This window comes from Triplophysa rosa, linkage group LG2 (assembly GCF_024868665.1).
Source record: "Triplophysa rosa linkage group LG2, Trosa_1v2, whole genome shotgun sequence".
Lineage (NCBI taxonomy): Eukaryota > Metazoa > Chordata > Actinopteri > Cypriniformes > Nemacheilidae > Triplophysa > Triplophysa rosa.
Genome location: NC_079891.1, coordinates 21430363 through 21447576, shown reverse-complemented (window position 1 = coordinate 21447576; position 17214 = coordinate 21430363). Strand labels below are relative to the sequence as shown.

General features: G+C 38.8%; 1 protein-coding gene across 2 annotated transcripts in view; it reads right to left on the bottom strand.

The window, feature by feature from the left end:
- Positions 1–17214, bottom strand: part of fibcd1b (fibrinogen C domain containing 1b) — a 111136-nt gene that overhangs the window by 30495 nt on the left and 63427 nt on the right. For both annotated transcript variants that reach the window (XM_057354047.1, XM_057354056.1), the window contains one exon: positions 15347–15443. In XM_057354047.1, the coding sequence (XP_057210030.1) occupies positions 15347–15443 (97 nt within the window). The remainder of the gene's footprint in view (positions 1–15346; positions 15444–17214) is intronic.

Below are 17214 nucleotides of genomic sequence, written 5' to 3'. Positions count from 1 at the left end.
TCCGATCCACACTGACGAATCCTGGTGGAAGTAGTAGACCATCCGGGTATTTCTCACCTACTGTTTTTTGCATACTGAGGTTTTGAACATACTATTTATAACTCATACTCATTTTCGCCTACTATATAGTATGGAAGTAGGCGATTTCGGACACAGCAAGAGAGTCCATAGTTCATAAGGGGAGAGGGGGCCCCCTGGTGGAAGGGATGAATGGGCAAAATGCCCATTTCTTACAGTATTATTATTTCATTTGGCAACTGGCATTAAATCTGATCTATGCACATTGCTATTTTTAAAAACGTCCCAGTGTGAATTACCGTCTAATTTATTCGAAATTATGGAACATTATGGAACATTGGAAACATGGAACATTTAACAATTATTGTTTGTTAGGCTATAACATTTTTGTCATTAAACATGTATCAAATATGATCTATGAATGAGGCCAACGTGCCTAGGACAGCAGTGGACTTCTGCAGGGGGCATACAACGCCTTTCTTATTCGGGAGTTGAGTAGGCTATAGGCTAAATACAGGGACAGGGATGGTTAAAAAAACTTCAGTGCATATTTTATCTTACTTATTTAGCAAAGAATGCTACGATTATTAAGTTCCAGGACATTTGTAGCTTTCCATTACGATTGGATAACAACAATGACTACGACAAAGGACTGTGATCACCAAACAGCGATAGGCAAAAATAAAAGTCCCAATTACTCACGTCAAAAATAAGATTTTTTTAAGATTAGCCCGCAGTGAGTGCCCGTCCGTTACACCACTGTCTTGTTTGCGCCATGACGTCAATGCGGATCTTCCAAGGACAGGTTTGTGAAATGAGTATATTTATGAATTATCAGGTTTTGTTCTACATTTAAAAGCACTAATGAACCACCTACACACACTGCAGCACAAAGTTGCTGGAGCCGCAACTGTTTAGTGGAGATTACCACAGTCTGCCATCATTAGCCCAGTCTAAAAAGCTGTTTATGAACCATCTGACATCAGACAGGACCCCTGCTTCATTACAGCTCAGCCTGGTGTTCCATCACAAGAAAACAGGCAGAATCTCTCACTTCAGTTGGTTCGCTTTGAGAGCTCTGAATTTAAAGAAAGTTTTGAAACATTAAATGATATGTAAAATAAACCTGGCTGGCTTCGATGGGAAAAGCAGTTCTTTAGGGAGTTAATATCTGAATATAAAAGGATTAAGGTGCTATCTACCGGCATAGATACAGTAGATTTTTATTCTATTATTTTATACATTGTATTTATTCTAAAAACAATATCAGATTTTCACTACATGATTATAATAATAACTATTTTGTCTAAATGGTTCCATAAACGTTTAACATCGAAGAACCTTTCTGTCTCACAAAAGGTTGTTTGTGGCGAAAAAAGGTTCTTCAGATTATGAAAAGGTAAGAAAGATAACTTTAAAGAAACTTTGAATGGTTCTTTGTGGAACCAAAAATGGTTTTAAGCAAAAACCTTTTAAGCACCTTTTTTTTTAGAGTGTATGTGACAAGCCTAATTTATTATATTATTACATATTAATACTTTTTTAGTATATATCGAAAAAAACATATAACGAATAACTGTACAAAAAAAAAACATAAAAGGATTTTATATCCAGCCAAATATCAAAACATATTTCCCGATTAATTAACCTAAAGATATCTGGAGCACACACAGAAAGCAACTGTGAAAATATACAAATAAACATAAACAATATGCACCTTCCCACTATATAGCCAGAAGTCTTTATAATGTCTTTAAAATAAAACATATTTTATGATATTTGTGTCCAAGTTATACAATTAGGTACATGGATTAAAACAAGAGTTGACTCTTTCTCCTAAGTGTGGACTTTGTTTCCTGTAGTCTCCCTCTGATTCATGACTCACTGAATCCCTTACTTCATAAAAAATATAATGACAAACTTGTTCTTCTATTTGACGTATGATTTTTTTGCTTCTTCCTCCCACATATTCCTACTGATGGTATTACAGAAATTAAAAAATAACTGAATGATTTCACTTTGTTGAATTTGATGTTGCTTGGCTTTGATTTTATCCCGAAAGAATCTTTACCTTGCAGGCCTGAGCTGATAATCAGCCTTGTTTAAAATAAATAAAATAAATAGCTTAAACAAGCTAAAGCTGGTTTGACAATCTTTGGTAGTCTCAAAGCTTGGTCTAGTTTGTTGACTGTGGTTTTACAGTATACTTTTGAATTGGCCAGTGTGACCAATTTTAACACTAGTTTTTGCTTATTCTGTTTTAGCAGAATTATAATGACTGCTCAGCATGTTTTTTCTGTACAGAATGGTGTATACACATACACATTATATATAGGGTTGGGTACTGCTCACATTGTAACCGGTACCGGTACGGTACCTAGAACTTGGTGCCGGAACCAAACAGTACCTGTTTTCGGTATAGCAATATATTTTACAGTCCTGTTTCCCATGTACATACTGTACCGTGTACTTATTACAGTACATTTAATAACTGGGTGATAACTAGGTACTCACCCTGACCCTTCCCCTAAACCTAAGTCCAAACCTCTCAATTTCCCATTTTACACACTGGACAAAAGAAACAAACACTATAAAAATAACTAAAGCATTACCATTACTACCAGATTATTCTATTTCCTCATCACACACATATTGTCACGGTCCCACCGTCTTGTTTATGAAATTCTAGTCGTGTGGTGGGATCGGGGCAGAGTCCTTAGGTTATGTGTGGAGAGAAACATATTTCTGTCCGTTTGACAATAATATACGTTCTCTCCAGTGTCTTGTCATTGGCCCCATTCCTCTCGTTTCCTTGTCATCTTCCCCTGAGTGTTTAATTACCCACACCTGCCCCGTGTCATTATCCCTTCTTTGTCTTACCTATATATACCCTCATGTTTCTTTGTCCTGTGTTCGGTCATTGTGTTTGGTGCGTGTGCTGTCTTGGTCTCGGCCAGCGTTAGTATTATTGCCTGGTCCTGTTGTATTGTGAGTCTAGTCAAGTAAGTCTTTTAGTGTTTAGTTATAGTTTGTCAAGTGTTTCTCAGTTTAGTCCAGTTTTAGTCAGTCTATGTTCTGTTTGAGTTGTTTCTTGTTTTCTTGATTTACCCCATCGTGGGTCTTTGTTTTGTGTTTATTTTCTGTTAAATAAAGCTTTCTGTTAACCCCTTCATCCCCGCTGCCTGCAACTGGGTTCTTTCACCTCGATCTTGACACATATCACTTATTTATGCAGTGTGATAATTTACCTAAACCATGAGGCCTCCACCATTAGCAGACCATTAGATAATATAACATAAAACAAAACTTAAATCGTCAACAAAAACTATTTTTAACAGCATCATTACTGAAATTAACAGACTGGTTTTTAATATACATTTTAACAGAGTTACATATACTGTATTATACCGTATGTAATGTTATGCTGCACTGTTAACAGCTTCAAACTGCACCTTGACGGCCTCACTCACCTCTTTCCATCGTTTGTTTTTATTGTGTTTGGACTGCTCTAACGCATGTGTCACTAATAACTTTGTTTCGGAACTTCATGAGATGATTTTATTCATTGGTGGACAGAAAACACAAAGAAAACACAAAACTTGATCGTTCGGCGCAGTGTTGTGTGTGTTCGCCTGCTGCATCTGTGCGCGCATTTAAGGAAATGCGCAGTTCTTAATTAACAGCGGCCACTAGCGTTGTATTATAGATTTGCCACGAATCGCTCAGTCCAAACACGACGGTGGCCACCACAGTGCAAAAAGATGTTGTTCTCATGTTGACGCAGGGAAGAGATTTTGCGGGCATTAGAAAGACTGTAGAAAGAACTATGTCTTATTTATTACATAAAATAAAAGGTTTGTGGATTTTAAGTTTAAAAAAGTCTTCATTCTTCACGCACGCGAGTCATTTTGACTTTTGGCACTAAGGGGGCGGGACACTGCGATTTTGTGACAACAAATGCCACTGGCCCTGCTCCTTTCTGGAACTGCCGTTGTGATTGGCTGTTGCTGCCGCCCTCAAGTCGATGACTTTTTGTTAAGCGAAAAGCATGTCTAATAAACCATAAAACTTCAATGTATTAAATTGATTTAATACTATTAATATTTCATATTTTTTTATATTTATTAAAAGTTTAAGTAAAGAATGTCATAAAAACAATATTTCATTATTTGTTAGGGTTTAGTGAGAAAGACATCGCTTTTTAAATTATGTCGCCATTAAAAAGGCTCATTAGACTATGTTAAAAACAAGAACAGGCTACATTCTGTGTTTTAGAACACATTAAGCTATGTGGGTAAACAAATAATACAGACCAATCGCTTTTTATCTCATGCCAAGCGATAGAGAAACTCGTTAATACAGCAAACGGTCCTATCATATGGATATAGACTTTATATTATTTCACGTATTCTTGTTAAAGAAAACCAAGCAATTTCAGCATGTGAAAGTCGGCTTCCATATTCCGGCTGTAGAGAAAGGAACTCATCCGTTTGCTCAGACTCTGAGACAGACAGATGACTCTGTGAAGCGAGTTGATTTGTACTTTTTGTTTAAATCATTTTGATAAATGTAATTTCAAACTTTGCTTATCTAAATCAGATGACGCTATATAATCTCTGTTTTATGGACTAACCACTACTCCTGCCTTTCATGTATAAAATATCAAATTCTAGTTCTAATACCAGCGTTTATAATCTTAACGTAATTGTATATAGCTTTTAGATTATTATTGTCATGGTCCTGCCCTCTTGTTTCTGAAATTCTAGTCGTGTGGCAGGATCGGGACAGAGCCCTTAGGTTTTATGTGAGAAAGCCATGAGTTGTAAATCTCGTCCTGCAGGCGGCTCGTTTGTATCAGTGCTCTTACCACTTCGCTCTAATATTAGTGTATTTTATTGTCGTTGCTAACTTATCCTGATATCTCAATAACCCTGTTCTTGTTATCTACTTGAAGATTCTAAACCAAAAGTGATAGTTAACTTAACGCCGTTAGCATAGCAATAGCGTGTTAGCTTGCTTTCTGTTTACACTGTGGAATATCATCTTGCCTCTGGTTTGTCTTGTGTGCTAACCGTTTCTCTTTTTAAGCTTATACTACGATCCATCGAGCAACCTTGGTAAGTTGGAATTGCACTTCAAATCCGGTGAGTTATGGCTTCTATTCCTATTGTTGTTACTTGCACCTCATGTCATATGTTTAGCTTAGCCTTCTCTGTCAGCTGCGAGGGTTTTATATGCGATAAATGCAGGGAAATAGTTAGGCTGACAGAGAAGATCTTAGAATTAGAGTCTCGCATCCAATCTTTATCTGAGGATAGTAAGAGTTTAACGACGATAGAAAACACTTTGGATGCGAGCAACATTAGCGCACACAGCTCGGTTCCGGTTGAAAATCCTCCGCAGCTGGGAAACTTCGTGACTGTGAGACGGCGTAGTCGCAGGACAAAACATCACTCGACCGTTCCGATTACAGTCTCGAACAGGTTTGCCCCGCTCAGTGACGCACCGACTGAGAAACCTGCTGAAAGTGCCCTAGTTATCGGTGATTCTATTGTTCGGAACGTTAACATAGAGGCACCAGCCACCATAGTCCAATGTTTACCGGGAGCCAGAGCGCCTGACATCAAGTCAAATTTAAATGTGCTGGCTAAGGCTAATCGTAAATTCAGTAAGATTGTCATTCACGTCGGCACAAATGATGTTCGACTCCGTCAATCGGAGATCACAAAAGATAACATTAAAGAGGTGTGTGAGCTCGCAAGCATGATGTCAGACACTGTAATATTCTCTGGCCCCCTCAATGCTTATCGTGGTGATGAGATTTATAGCAGATTATCATCACTAAATGGCTGGTTGTCTGAGTGGTGCCTGCAGAATGATATAGTTTTTATAAATAACTGGAAGAGTTTTGAGGGCAGACCTGACCTGTTGAAACGAGATGGTCTCCATCCCTCCTGGGCTGGGATTTCCATCCTGTCTAGAAATATGGCAAAAAGTCTTAATGCTAATGCTAAAACTTGACTCGCTGGGGCCCAGGTCAGGGAGCAGACAGTATGGCTTAACCAACTGTCTGCTTGCCGTCTCACGTCGCAGAATACACAAAATGTACAACATGTAGTAATCCGTTCTCCCAAACATCACAAAATAGAGACTGTGTCTGTCCCCCGGATTAGCAAACATAAAATAATGCGTAAACCTCTTGAAAGTAATTTAATAAACGTTAAACAAACTAAACATGAACAAAATACAGATAATCAACTGTTACGACTCGGATTGCTAAATATTAGATCTCTCTCTAATAAAGCACTTTTTGTTAACGATATGATAACAGATCATAAAATAGACATGCTCTGTTTGACAGAAACATGGCTAAAACCAGATGATTATATTGCTTTAAATGAATCTGTCCCCCAAGATTATTATTATAAACACGAGCCTCGTCTAAAAGGCAGAGGGGGAGGTGTCGCAGCACTTTACAATAACTCTCTTAGCATTTCCCAGAAGTCGAACTCTAAATATAATTCTTTTGAAGTCATGGTTCTTCATGTTTCAACACCTAATACTAAAGATAAAACACTTTTTAAATTGATTCTAGCTATTGTATATAGGCCTCCAGGGCACCACACAGATTTTATTAAAGAATTTGGTGGGTTCTTATCAGAACTAGTACTGGCCGCAGATAGACTCCTTGTCGTTGGTGACTTTAACATCCACGTAGATAACGTTACAGATGCCTTAGGAATGGCTTTCAAAGACACTCTTAACTCCATGGGCATTAGTCAACATGTGTCAGGACCCACTCACCTTCGTAATCATACTTTAGATTTAATACTGTCTTACGGTATAAATGTGGACGACGTTAAAATCCTTCAGCAGAGTGAAGACATTTCGGATCATTATCTGGTATTATGTTTGCTTCACTGGCCTACGGCTACAAATAAAACTCATTGTTACAAATATGGTAGAACAATAACTTCAACTACCAAAGATGCGTTTCTCGATAATCTGCCCGAATTGTCTCAAATCATGAGAAATAACGTTGAAGATCTTGACATTACCACTGAAAATTTTAATTCCACCTTCTCGGTAACGCTAGACAAAGTTGCTCCACTACGTTTAAAGAAGATTAAAAATGGCAGCCCCACACCGTGGTATAATGAACACACTCAGGCTCTAAAGAAAGCGGCCCGAAAAATGGAGCGCAACTTTAAGAAAACTAAATTAGAGGTATTTCGTACAGCATGGAAGGATAGTATTCGAAAATACAGGAAAGCCCTAATAACTTCTAGATCCGCCTACTTTTCATCACTAATAGAAGAAAACCAGCACAACCCTAGGTTTTTATTTAACACGGTGGCTAAATTAACAAAAAATAAATCGTCAGTGACTTCTGATCCTGTATATCAGCATAGCAGTGATGAATTTATGAACTACTTCACATATAAAATCCAAGATATTAGAGAAAAAATTATAACAATGCAATCAGAAGTGAAACCCGCTGAACAAACTAACTACAGCGCCCTTAAGGAGAAAATGCAATTATTTTATACCGTAGATCAAGATGAGCTGTCTAAAATTATTAGATCATCTAAATCAACAACATGCATACTAGACCCTATACCTACAAATCTACTGAAAGAGATGCTCCCAGAAATTATAGATCCTCTTCTTGGTATTATTAACTCATCTCTGACATTAGGACATGTGCCTAAAGCATATAAGGTGGCTGTTATAAGGCCCCTTGTCAAAAAACCCCAACTCGACCCTAGAGAACTAAGGAACTACAGGCCTATATCGAATCTACCTTTCATATCTAAAGTTCTGGAAAAAGTAGTTTCAACTCAATTATGCTCCTTCCTCCAAAGGAATGACATCAATGAAGAATTCCAGTCTGGATTTAGAGCATGTCACAGTACAGAGACTGCTTTGATCAGAGTTACAAATGATCTGCTATTGGCGTCTGACCGAGGTTGTATCTCGTTATTGGTGCTGCTAGACCTTAGTGCTGCATTCGATACCATTGACCACAGCACACTCCTACATAGACTCGAAAATTATGTCGGCATTAAGGGAATAGCTTTGAAATGGTTTAAATCTTATTTATCCGACCGTTTTCAATTTGTAGCAATAAACAATGAGGTGTCACGCAAATCGCAAGTCCAGTACGGTGTACCACAGGGCTCAGTCTTAGGGCCTCTGCTCTTCGCATTATACATGCTACCTCTAGGAGATATAATAAAGCGACACGGAGTTAGCTTTCACTGTTATGCTGATGATACTCAACTTTATATTTCCTCGAAGCCTCATGAAACACAGCAGTTCCATCGAATAATGGAATGCATAGTCGATATAAAAAACTGGATGAGTAACAACTTTTTATTACTGAACTCGGACAAAACGGAAGTGTTACTTATTGGACCGAAAACTGCTATAAGTAACAACCAAGAATACTGTTTAACTATTGACGGATGTTCCATAAAACCCTCGTCGTCAGCAAAGAATCTTGGCGTTCTATTCGATAGTAATCTGTCATTTGAGAGCCACGTCGCCAACACCTGTAAAATTGCGTTTTTCCATCTTAAGAATATATCTAAACTACGTCATATGCTGTCAATCTCAGATGCAGAGAAGTTAATTCATGCATTCATGACATCAAGACTAGATTACTGTAATGCACTGTTAGGTGGTTGCCCTGCAGGCTTATTACAAAAACTCCAATTGGTCCAAAACGCGGCAGCTCGAGTTCTTACACGTACAAAAAAGTATGAACATATTAGCCCGGTTCTGTCAACCTTGCACTGGTTACCTATAAAGCATCGCGTTAACTTTAAAATCTTGCTTATTACCTATAAAGCCTTACATGGTTTAGCTCCTCAGTACTTGAATGAACTCCTTTTGTATTACAGTCCTTCACGTGCATTACGCTCTCAGGCGTCCTGTCAGTTGGTAATACCTAGAATTTCAAAATCAAGTGCAGGTGGTAGATCCTTTTCCTATCTAGCGCCTAAACTTTGGAATAGTCTTCCCTGCACTGTCCGGGAGGCAGACACACTCTGTCAGTTTAAATCTAGACTAAAGACGCATCTTTTTAATCTTGCATACACTACTCTTCCATAATATAAATCTTCAGAGGGTTTAGGCTGCATTAGTTAGATCAACCGGAACCAAAAACACAACTGATGTACTTGTTGCATCAAAGAGTACAGAACAGTACTCTACTCTCAGCCAGTCTTGTCTCATTGTTCCAAGGTTACCACAGCGAGCAGGATGCAGTTCATGGCCTGACCTGATGGTAGAGCGGAGAATGGGAAGTGGGGACCTGACAAGAGCTGAGATGATAGAGCTGGATAAAGAAGGACGCGGTCTCTTGACATGTCTTCACCACAAAATTTCAAATGCTATTAGATTATTAATGATAATCTTAAACTATAATTTATTTTATTATTAAGTTTATTTATTTTATTTAGCCTTGTTGTGCAAGCTCTCTGGAGCTTGTGCAGAGGCAGCAGCTTTTGCCAGAGGGGAACTGGAATCCCCTGGTTGGGCCTGGGTTCTCCTGAGGTTTTTTTTCTCGATTAGAGTTTTGGGTTCCTCGCCACCGTTTGCATACTGTTTTTGCACTATCTGCCTGACCGGGGGGGCTGCTTTAGAATCTTAAAGTTTTACTTAATTAATATTGCATATAGGAATTTATTATCTGTTATATTTGACCTGTGCTTCTCTCTCCTTTATCCTAAATGTGTGCTCTCACTGAGCGTGTGTGTGTGTGCGTACTTGTCTGTGTACGTACGTGTGTGTGTGTGTGTGTGTGTGTGCGTGTGTCTCTGTGTCTGTGGGTGTGGGTGCGTGTTGTGTGTGTGGAGTGTTTTGTGTGTGGGTGTGTCTGTCTTCTGTGTTTTCAACCTTTTCTTGTTTTTGCAGGTACAACTTTGATTGTTTTGCTTGTAGTCAATGTGTCTCCTGTACAGCTGCTTTGTAACAATGAAAATTGTAAAAGCGCTATATAAATAAAGTTGAGTTGAGAGTAAATGTTTTGACATCTCATATGCTTTCTCGTGTCTTGTCATTGGCCCCGCCCCTCTCGTTTCATGTATTGCTTCCCTGCCATGTCTAATGTTTCCCACCTGCCCTGTGTCATTATCTCTCGTTTGTCTTGCCTTTAAAATGCCCTCATGTTTCTTTGTCCTGTGCTCGTGGATTGTGTATGTACTTGCGTTCTATGTCTTTGTATCCTGTGCTTACCTGTTTCTTGCCTTGTCCGTGGACTGTGAGTTTTGTGTTTTACCCTGCCGTGTTCTGTGTAAGACGTTTGGTCGTGTTCCTTAGTTTAGTTTTTGCTGTTCTTGTTTTTCCGTTTTGCCCCCTCGTGGGAAGTATTTTGGTTTCTGTTTTTTAGTATTAGCCCTGTCTTTGTTACCCCCCCGTGGGTGTTTCGTTTTGTGTATTTAAATAAATTCTCTGTTAACCCCTTCACCTCTGCCTGCCTGCATCTGGGTTCTTTCCACCTCGCCCGCATTCGTGACAGAATCCACGAGCTAGAACCGAACCCAGCAGGCAAGATGGAGGCAAGGCGATCCAGGCAGGCTCATCTCCTCTGCGGTCTGTGACAGGGCTACTCCGACGTCTTGGAGTTCGCCGATCGATTCTTCGAGACTGCAGGGGAGATGGTCCACGACGAGACGGAACAGATGGCAATGTTTAACGGCAGTCTGAACGAACCGCTGTCTCGGGAAGAGATGAGGATACTGAGACCGCTGGGCTTCACAGACATGATTAGGTATGCCATGAATCGGCCGGAGCCCAGGGTCTCAGTCCAACCCAATCTTTCTCCTCCACTGCCCGCTACTCCTGAGGATCGGGCTATGCAGATCGGGGTGTTGAGTCTCACCAACTCGTCCTCCTCGCCCTCTGCAGCCTCCCCACCACCCACCAGTCTCCGTGGACGGCGCCGACGGAGGGAGTCGTGGGACTCCCCGTCCAACTCCTCCGGTGCGGAGTACCTCTGGCTTCCCACCACTTCCCAGCAACTGGTCGCACGTACTGTGGGCCGGTCCAAGAGGAAGAAGCCAAGGAGGGGGAAGCCGAGCGCGATCCAGCCGGCGTCCAGTCCGGTGCAACAGCCGGCGTCCAGTCCGGTGCAACAGTCAGCGTCAGTCCAGTGTCCTGTCCTGTCCAGCCAGTGCAGCAGCCGGCCTTCCAGCCGACTTACATAGACTTACATACTAACAAGACTTACATACTAAACAAGTTCAAACTCTGTGTCAAGTGTTTGAAAAGCGTAAAATAAATTTGTTCATGTTCAATCATTAAATTTAATCTATTACAGTTGAGGGTACATGACTGATGCTTGTTGTATCAATGTATAGCATTGCTGAGGATCTCCATTTCCCATCATGCTTTGCATCGTACTGGATAATGAGAGTTAATGTAGAAATAGAGTTATTTTATGGATTTGTATCAAGACGAGAACAGCATGAGACATTATTAAGTTTAATATTTTGTTCTCTTGGCATTTAAAAGGGTTTTCGTTATGTTTTAAGAGGTTACCATTGTCCTGAAGGATAGAGCATTTGCTTAGGATATAATTAGGCTCAAAGAAAATTACCACAAATGCTGTTTTACTCAAAAGGCATCTCATTGGAGATGCTATAGGCACAATCAGCTCTTGCTTTTAATTGTTATTGAGAATTTTGTAATTTTAGATATAAATAAAAAAGTGTATTTAAAGTTGGAACAACTTATTCAATAATGAGCAACAATTTTTAAGTTGGTGTAACTTAAAAATACATTTCATCTAAGAGAAAAAAGTAATCTGTCTGACCCAATGTAGTTTGTTGGATGAACTGTTAGAAGTTGTGACAACTCAAAAATATTGATGCAAACTGTTATGTTATTTTTTTTGTTGAGTCCACACAATCATTTTTAGAGTGTAGAGTTGTTTGTCTGTTTAGGGCTACTGTACAAAACATGGCGGCAAATTAAATGTATGTAGGGCCGCTCTGTATGTAGATATAAATAGCTTATTCTAAGGTATTACAAACATAATGGTTCATTACGTAAGGTCTTATACACCTCTGAAGAAATTGTTTTGTATATTATATTGCATTTCCGTCAATAGATCCTCCTAGAAACGCCGTATTGTTCCTTTAATGCGAGTGTATGCTTATATTTTCTAAACAAAAACAAGTGAACAAAATAATAGATATGATAACCATATGTAGAGTCGAGTGTTTATTTATATTTTGTACATTGATTAGGAGGACAACCTGCTTTATTTTTTCTGCTTTGCGTCAGGTAAAATGTGCTCTCTCTCTCTCTCTCTCTCTCTCTCTCTCTCTCTCTCTCTCTAATGCACCTGCTCTCATGCAGCACCCGATACGTTCTCAGGAACCGATATTTGGCACCGATTGCTTTCATGTGAATCGATACTCTGTAGTACCGACGTAATTTGGTCGGTGCCCTTAAAAGTACAGAGTCCGGTCCCATCTCTAATTATATCTCACATGTGGATTAACCAGTATTAACTAGCACAGAAATAATGCTAATGTTAATCTGAGCTCTTTTAGCAGGGATGTGTGACATCTTCAAAGTAAACTTTTTTAAGAACAGACAAGAGATCACAGTGTTGTGCTTCCCAATGAGCTATAATGGTACACTTGTAGTCAATGGCAGTCAACTGCAGCAATTTTATAAAAGTAGATGTTCTCTCTCCTAATACACAACATAAGTGAGCTTTAAAGTTTCATTCGACACTCTTTACTTTTGAGACTCCAGACAACAGGCAGGTTCAGAAACAGATGCAAAAAAGTGCAGATATGTGGGTTGCCCACAGTCTGGCTTCACTTGACACTGTATTCCACAGACAAACTCAAGCAGCAGGCAACTTTTAAATAGGCAAAAAAAATTCCAAGCATAAGAATGTTTTCCCTAGAGTCAGAAACTTTCTATTTCTCATAGAATGATATTAATTGTAAATTATGTGAAAAACAAATGATCTAAGACTGTAAAAAAACATTTAAGGTCAAAATAAAAGTGTTGTCTATTAGCCTTAAGACCATCTATGTGCTACTGTATTTCTAAAGGGACAGTTCACCCAAAAATGTTCATTCCTGGATGAGTTTCATTCCTATGCAGAACACAAAATAAGATATTCTGAAGAACAAACAACAATGGGCCCCACTGACCTCCATTATATGGACACAAAACTACTGAGACATTTATCAAAACATGTAGGTTTTAAATGACATGAGGATAAATAAATCATGACAGAATTTTTATTTTTGTGTGAACTATCACTTAAAGGCTGAGAAAAAAACCTTCAGCATACACAGTATGTTATATTTAAATTGTAGGCTTTCTTTTATAGAAAAAATGAAACCAAATCCCTTGATGATTCTGCACACAAAGGGACAGTTCACCCCAAAATAAAAACTCCAAATCTGGTGAACAAAGAGAAAGATATTTGAAGAATGCTTGTAACCAAACAGTTCTTGGCCACCATTGATTCCCATAGTAGGAAAAATGAAAAAGGTAGTCAAAAGTGCCCCAGAACTGTTTGCTTTCCTACATTCTTCAAAATACCTTATTTTGTGTTCAACAGAACAAAGACATTTACAAAGCAATTTCTCCCTCAGGGTAAGTAAACGAAGACAGAATTCTCATTTCAGGGTGAACTCAGTGGAATGGGGGTACTGCAAAGCAATGTCCAATACACATTCAACTCAGTGCTGAAATAAATGTGAAAAAAACACATGAATAAAAGTTGGCTTCTGAAATATTGGCAGACCTGTGCTTTTGAACGCAAGCATTTTTTCCACGTTGGCACAGAATGCAGACTCAATCTGAACAGGGCGAGCTCTGTTTTCCAATATTCAACTGCTCTGTGGCGCTAAACCCGCCGTGATTCATCCAACAAGGGCAACTTCTGCCATCACCAAAACTCTCATGAGCTCGCAATGTTTGATGAGGTGGAGGTCAAAGGCAATGAAGAAAAGTCATAAGGGAATTGGTAAAAGGAACATGATGTAAGCTTTATCTAAATCTCAGGGCTCATACTGAGAATATAACACTGCATCCTACTCCTGTGCCTCTCTCAGCCTGTGGGGATTGAACAGAACAGTAAAGCTCTATGGAAAGTGCAATGACAGCCATCCATCTGCGCCACAGCGTGTGGCGAAAACAGGATGTGTGTCTGCTGAAGGAGGATGAGAGTTGGAAAAGGGGTTGGAAAGTTCACACTTGACTAAACTAAACTGTCTGTCTCTTTGATTTAAATTTATTTAACATAGAAAAGACATAGAGAATTCATTTCCATTTATAAGTATGCCCTAGGGCACAAGTGTCTTTCTTGGTCACACCAGGGAGGTGTAACGAACCAACAGGCCTCTGTATCTACATCTACAGTACATTCTCATGGGTCACTAATATCACATCCATCTATCTTCTCGCACACATTTCACCAATTTGGTATGTTTGTTTCCGTTCTTGTGTCCTTTAAATTCCCTTTATTTATACTCTCTTTTTCTCGGCAGCAGAGACCAGCAAGCCACTGCTCATCTCATTATGTACAGAGAGAAACAAAAAACACTCACTCACAATAATGATTCTGGTTTAAACCTCTCTGCAGGTTAAGAGCTTGATTATAGCGCTTTGGCTGTCAAAAGCCATTTTGGCTCACAAAAAATGGTAAACACAGCAATTTGGGCTTGCTTGTTGATTTGATTCCCGCTTACTACATGAAGAGGAGGTAAAGTCGAGGGAACGGGTGCTTCTGTTCATTCTCTGATCAAGTAGAAATACCATATTATGCTCTAATTCGGTCTTTTTTTAGTTCTGATTAGCACCCCCCACCGCCAGAAATTGTAAATTTTAGGTATCAAGTTTAATCATCATCACACATTGATACAAAAGTTGAAACCTGGTTTACAGTGTCATTATCATCCTTAACAATGGAGTAGGAGATGTGTGTAGCCAAGCAGTCATGGAGGGATTACAGACAGTAGAGGGATTACAGCAGTGTAGCCATGAGTCTGAGGTTTGATAAGTTGTGTTTGTCCACCCCATACTTCCTGCGGTCGGTCTATGTTTTCACAGAAGATTTACTGTCAGCATGCTACGGTCTACAGTCAACACTGGGCTGGGTTCCATGATAACCAGACCAGACCGGTATTCCTACTTAAATATCCTCTTAAAGATGTGTGAAAAGGGTGTAATTGTCTGGTTGCAGAGTATGTGGTTGAAAGAGTGTGCAGGTGTTGCAAGTTAATCTTAAAAAGATCATCTTTAAAAAAACTGTTTATGCTCACATGCAAACCTACGCATGACTTACCCAGCCAGTGCTCTCCAGTGATTTTTCCAAATCCTTCTCTGTAGGAGTCCCACTCTCTGAAGAAGTTCACAGATCCATCTTCTCTACGCTGGATCACCTGACACACAACCAGCATAATAATATTAGGACCAATTAGAGAAAGAAAATACAGTATGAGGATACAGCAATTTTATAAGCTCTGCCCAAAATTACAAATGAAGTAACGTCTTAATTATTTATCATAAATTGGAATAAAATTATGAAGAGTATTTTTTTCCTGCTTCAGGTAAACTATTCCACAAACTAGGTGCCACCTTAATTTTTAACCTGGTTCTTGGAACTTCGAGAAGCACCTGATTGGAAGACCTCAGTGATTTAACAGGAGCGTGGACATGTATAAGTCCTGATAAATAAGCAGGCGCCAACCAAGTTTTTAAAATCTTAAAAACAAACAATAAAATCTAAAAAATCAGTCCTGAAACAGACTGGAAGCCAGTGTAGTGAAGCTAAGACTGGGGTAATGTTCCCACACATTTTAGTCCCAGTTAAGAGCCAAGCTGCTGCATTTTGGACTAACTCTAAGCGTTGGAAAGATGACTGATCCAAACCAACATATAAAGAGTTACAGTAGTCAAGTCTAGATGTTATAAAAGCATGAATTACACTTTCAAACTGGCAGGTAGGGCTTGACTTTAGCCAACAGTCTCAGTTGAAAGAAACTGGCTTTTACAACAGAACTAATCTGTTTTTCAAATTTAAAATCACTGTCAAAAATCACACTGAGATTCTTTGTAAAATGGATGAACATAGAAACCCAAATTACCAAGTGCATCTATATAAACACTTAAATCCCCAGGACAACCAAACACAACAATCTCAGTCTTAATTGCATTAAGACAAAGAAAGTTCTGATCCAGCCATATTTTTTAAATCTCTCAGGCAATCAAGTAATGACAGAAATTAAGCTTTATCATTTGTTTTGAAAGGCAAATAGATTTGTACATCATCCGCATAACAGTGGAAGGAGATCTTGTGCCTTCTAAAAATATACCACAAGGGCAGCATATACAAAGAAAACAACATAGGGCCCAATATTGACCCTTGGGGGACGCCACAAAATACTTTACATAGTATTTATGTAAAGCTCTTTAGTCACCTTTTTACTTCAGAAAACTTGCAGTCCTTAATAGAAAAATATGTTTTAATGGTTTAATGTTACACTTTATTTATTTATGACCTTAAAGAGAAGTTGAATTTGAGTTTGTTATTTGCCTAATAAATAAACAATAAAAAACAAGTTTCTGACAGATTCCTTAAATATTAGTGCTTTCGCTTTATTATGACAGATGGTACTGTATGTACATTCATGAAATGGAATTATGAAGAATTACTAGACCAGCGGTGGTCTAGAAAGAAATCTTGTATATGTGATTCTATTCGATAAATGTTGTTGATAGAAAAACATGATAAATTATGTTAACTGATGAATTTCGCAAATGTACCAGAGGGATCAAATTAATCTCTGAACTCAATTCAGATTCAAAACATCGAGTGTAAAAATAACTCAATGAGGTGTCCTACAGCAAAAGCTTGTGAGGTATAAATCGAGATGTGTGCAGAATTAGATGGATGAAATAAGGCCATATAATTAGCCTGACACAATTACTGACACTGAGGTGTTGAATGTTTGCGTGTGGGTGAGAATTTCTATGTGCTTTCTGTGGCGTAGAAATGCACTCAGTGCATTATCGTCAGATAAACAACACTCAGGGGTCTCGTTTTGTTCTTCTGCATTATTTGTAATCTCTCTGGCTAAATTACATTATTTCAAAACTGATAATTGTTCTAATTTGGTTGATGCATTAAAGACTAAGTTTAAAGCCTATTAC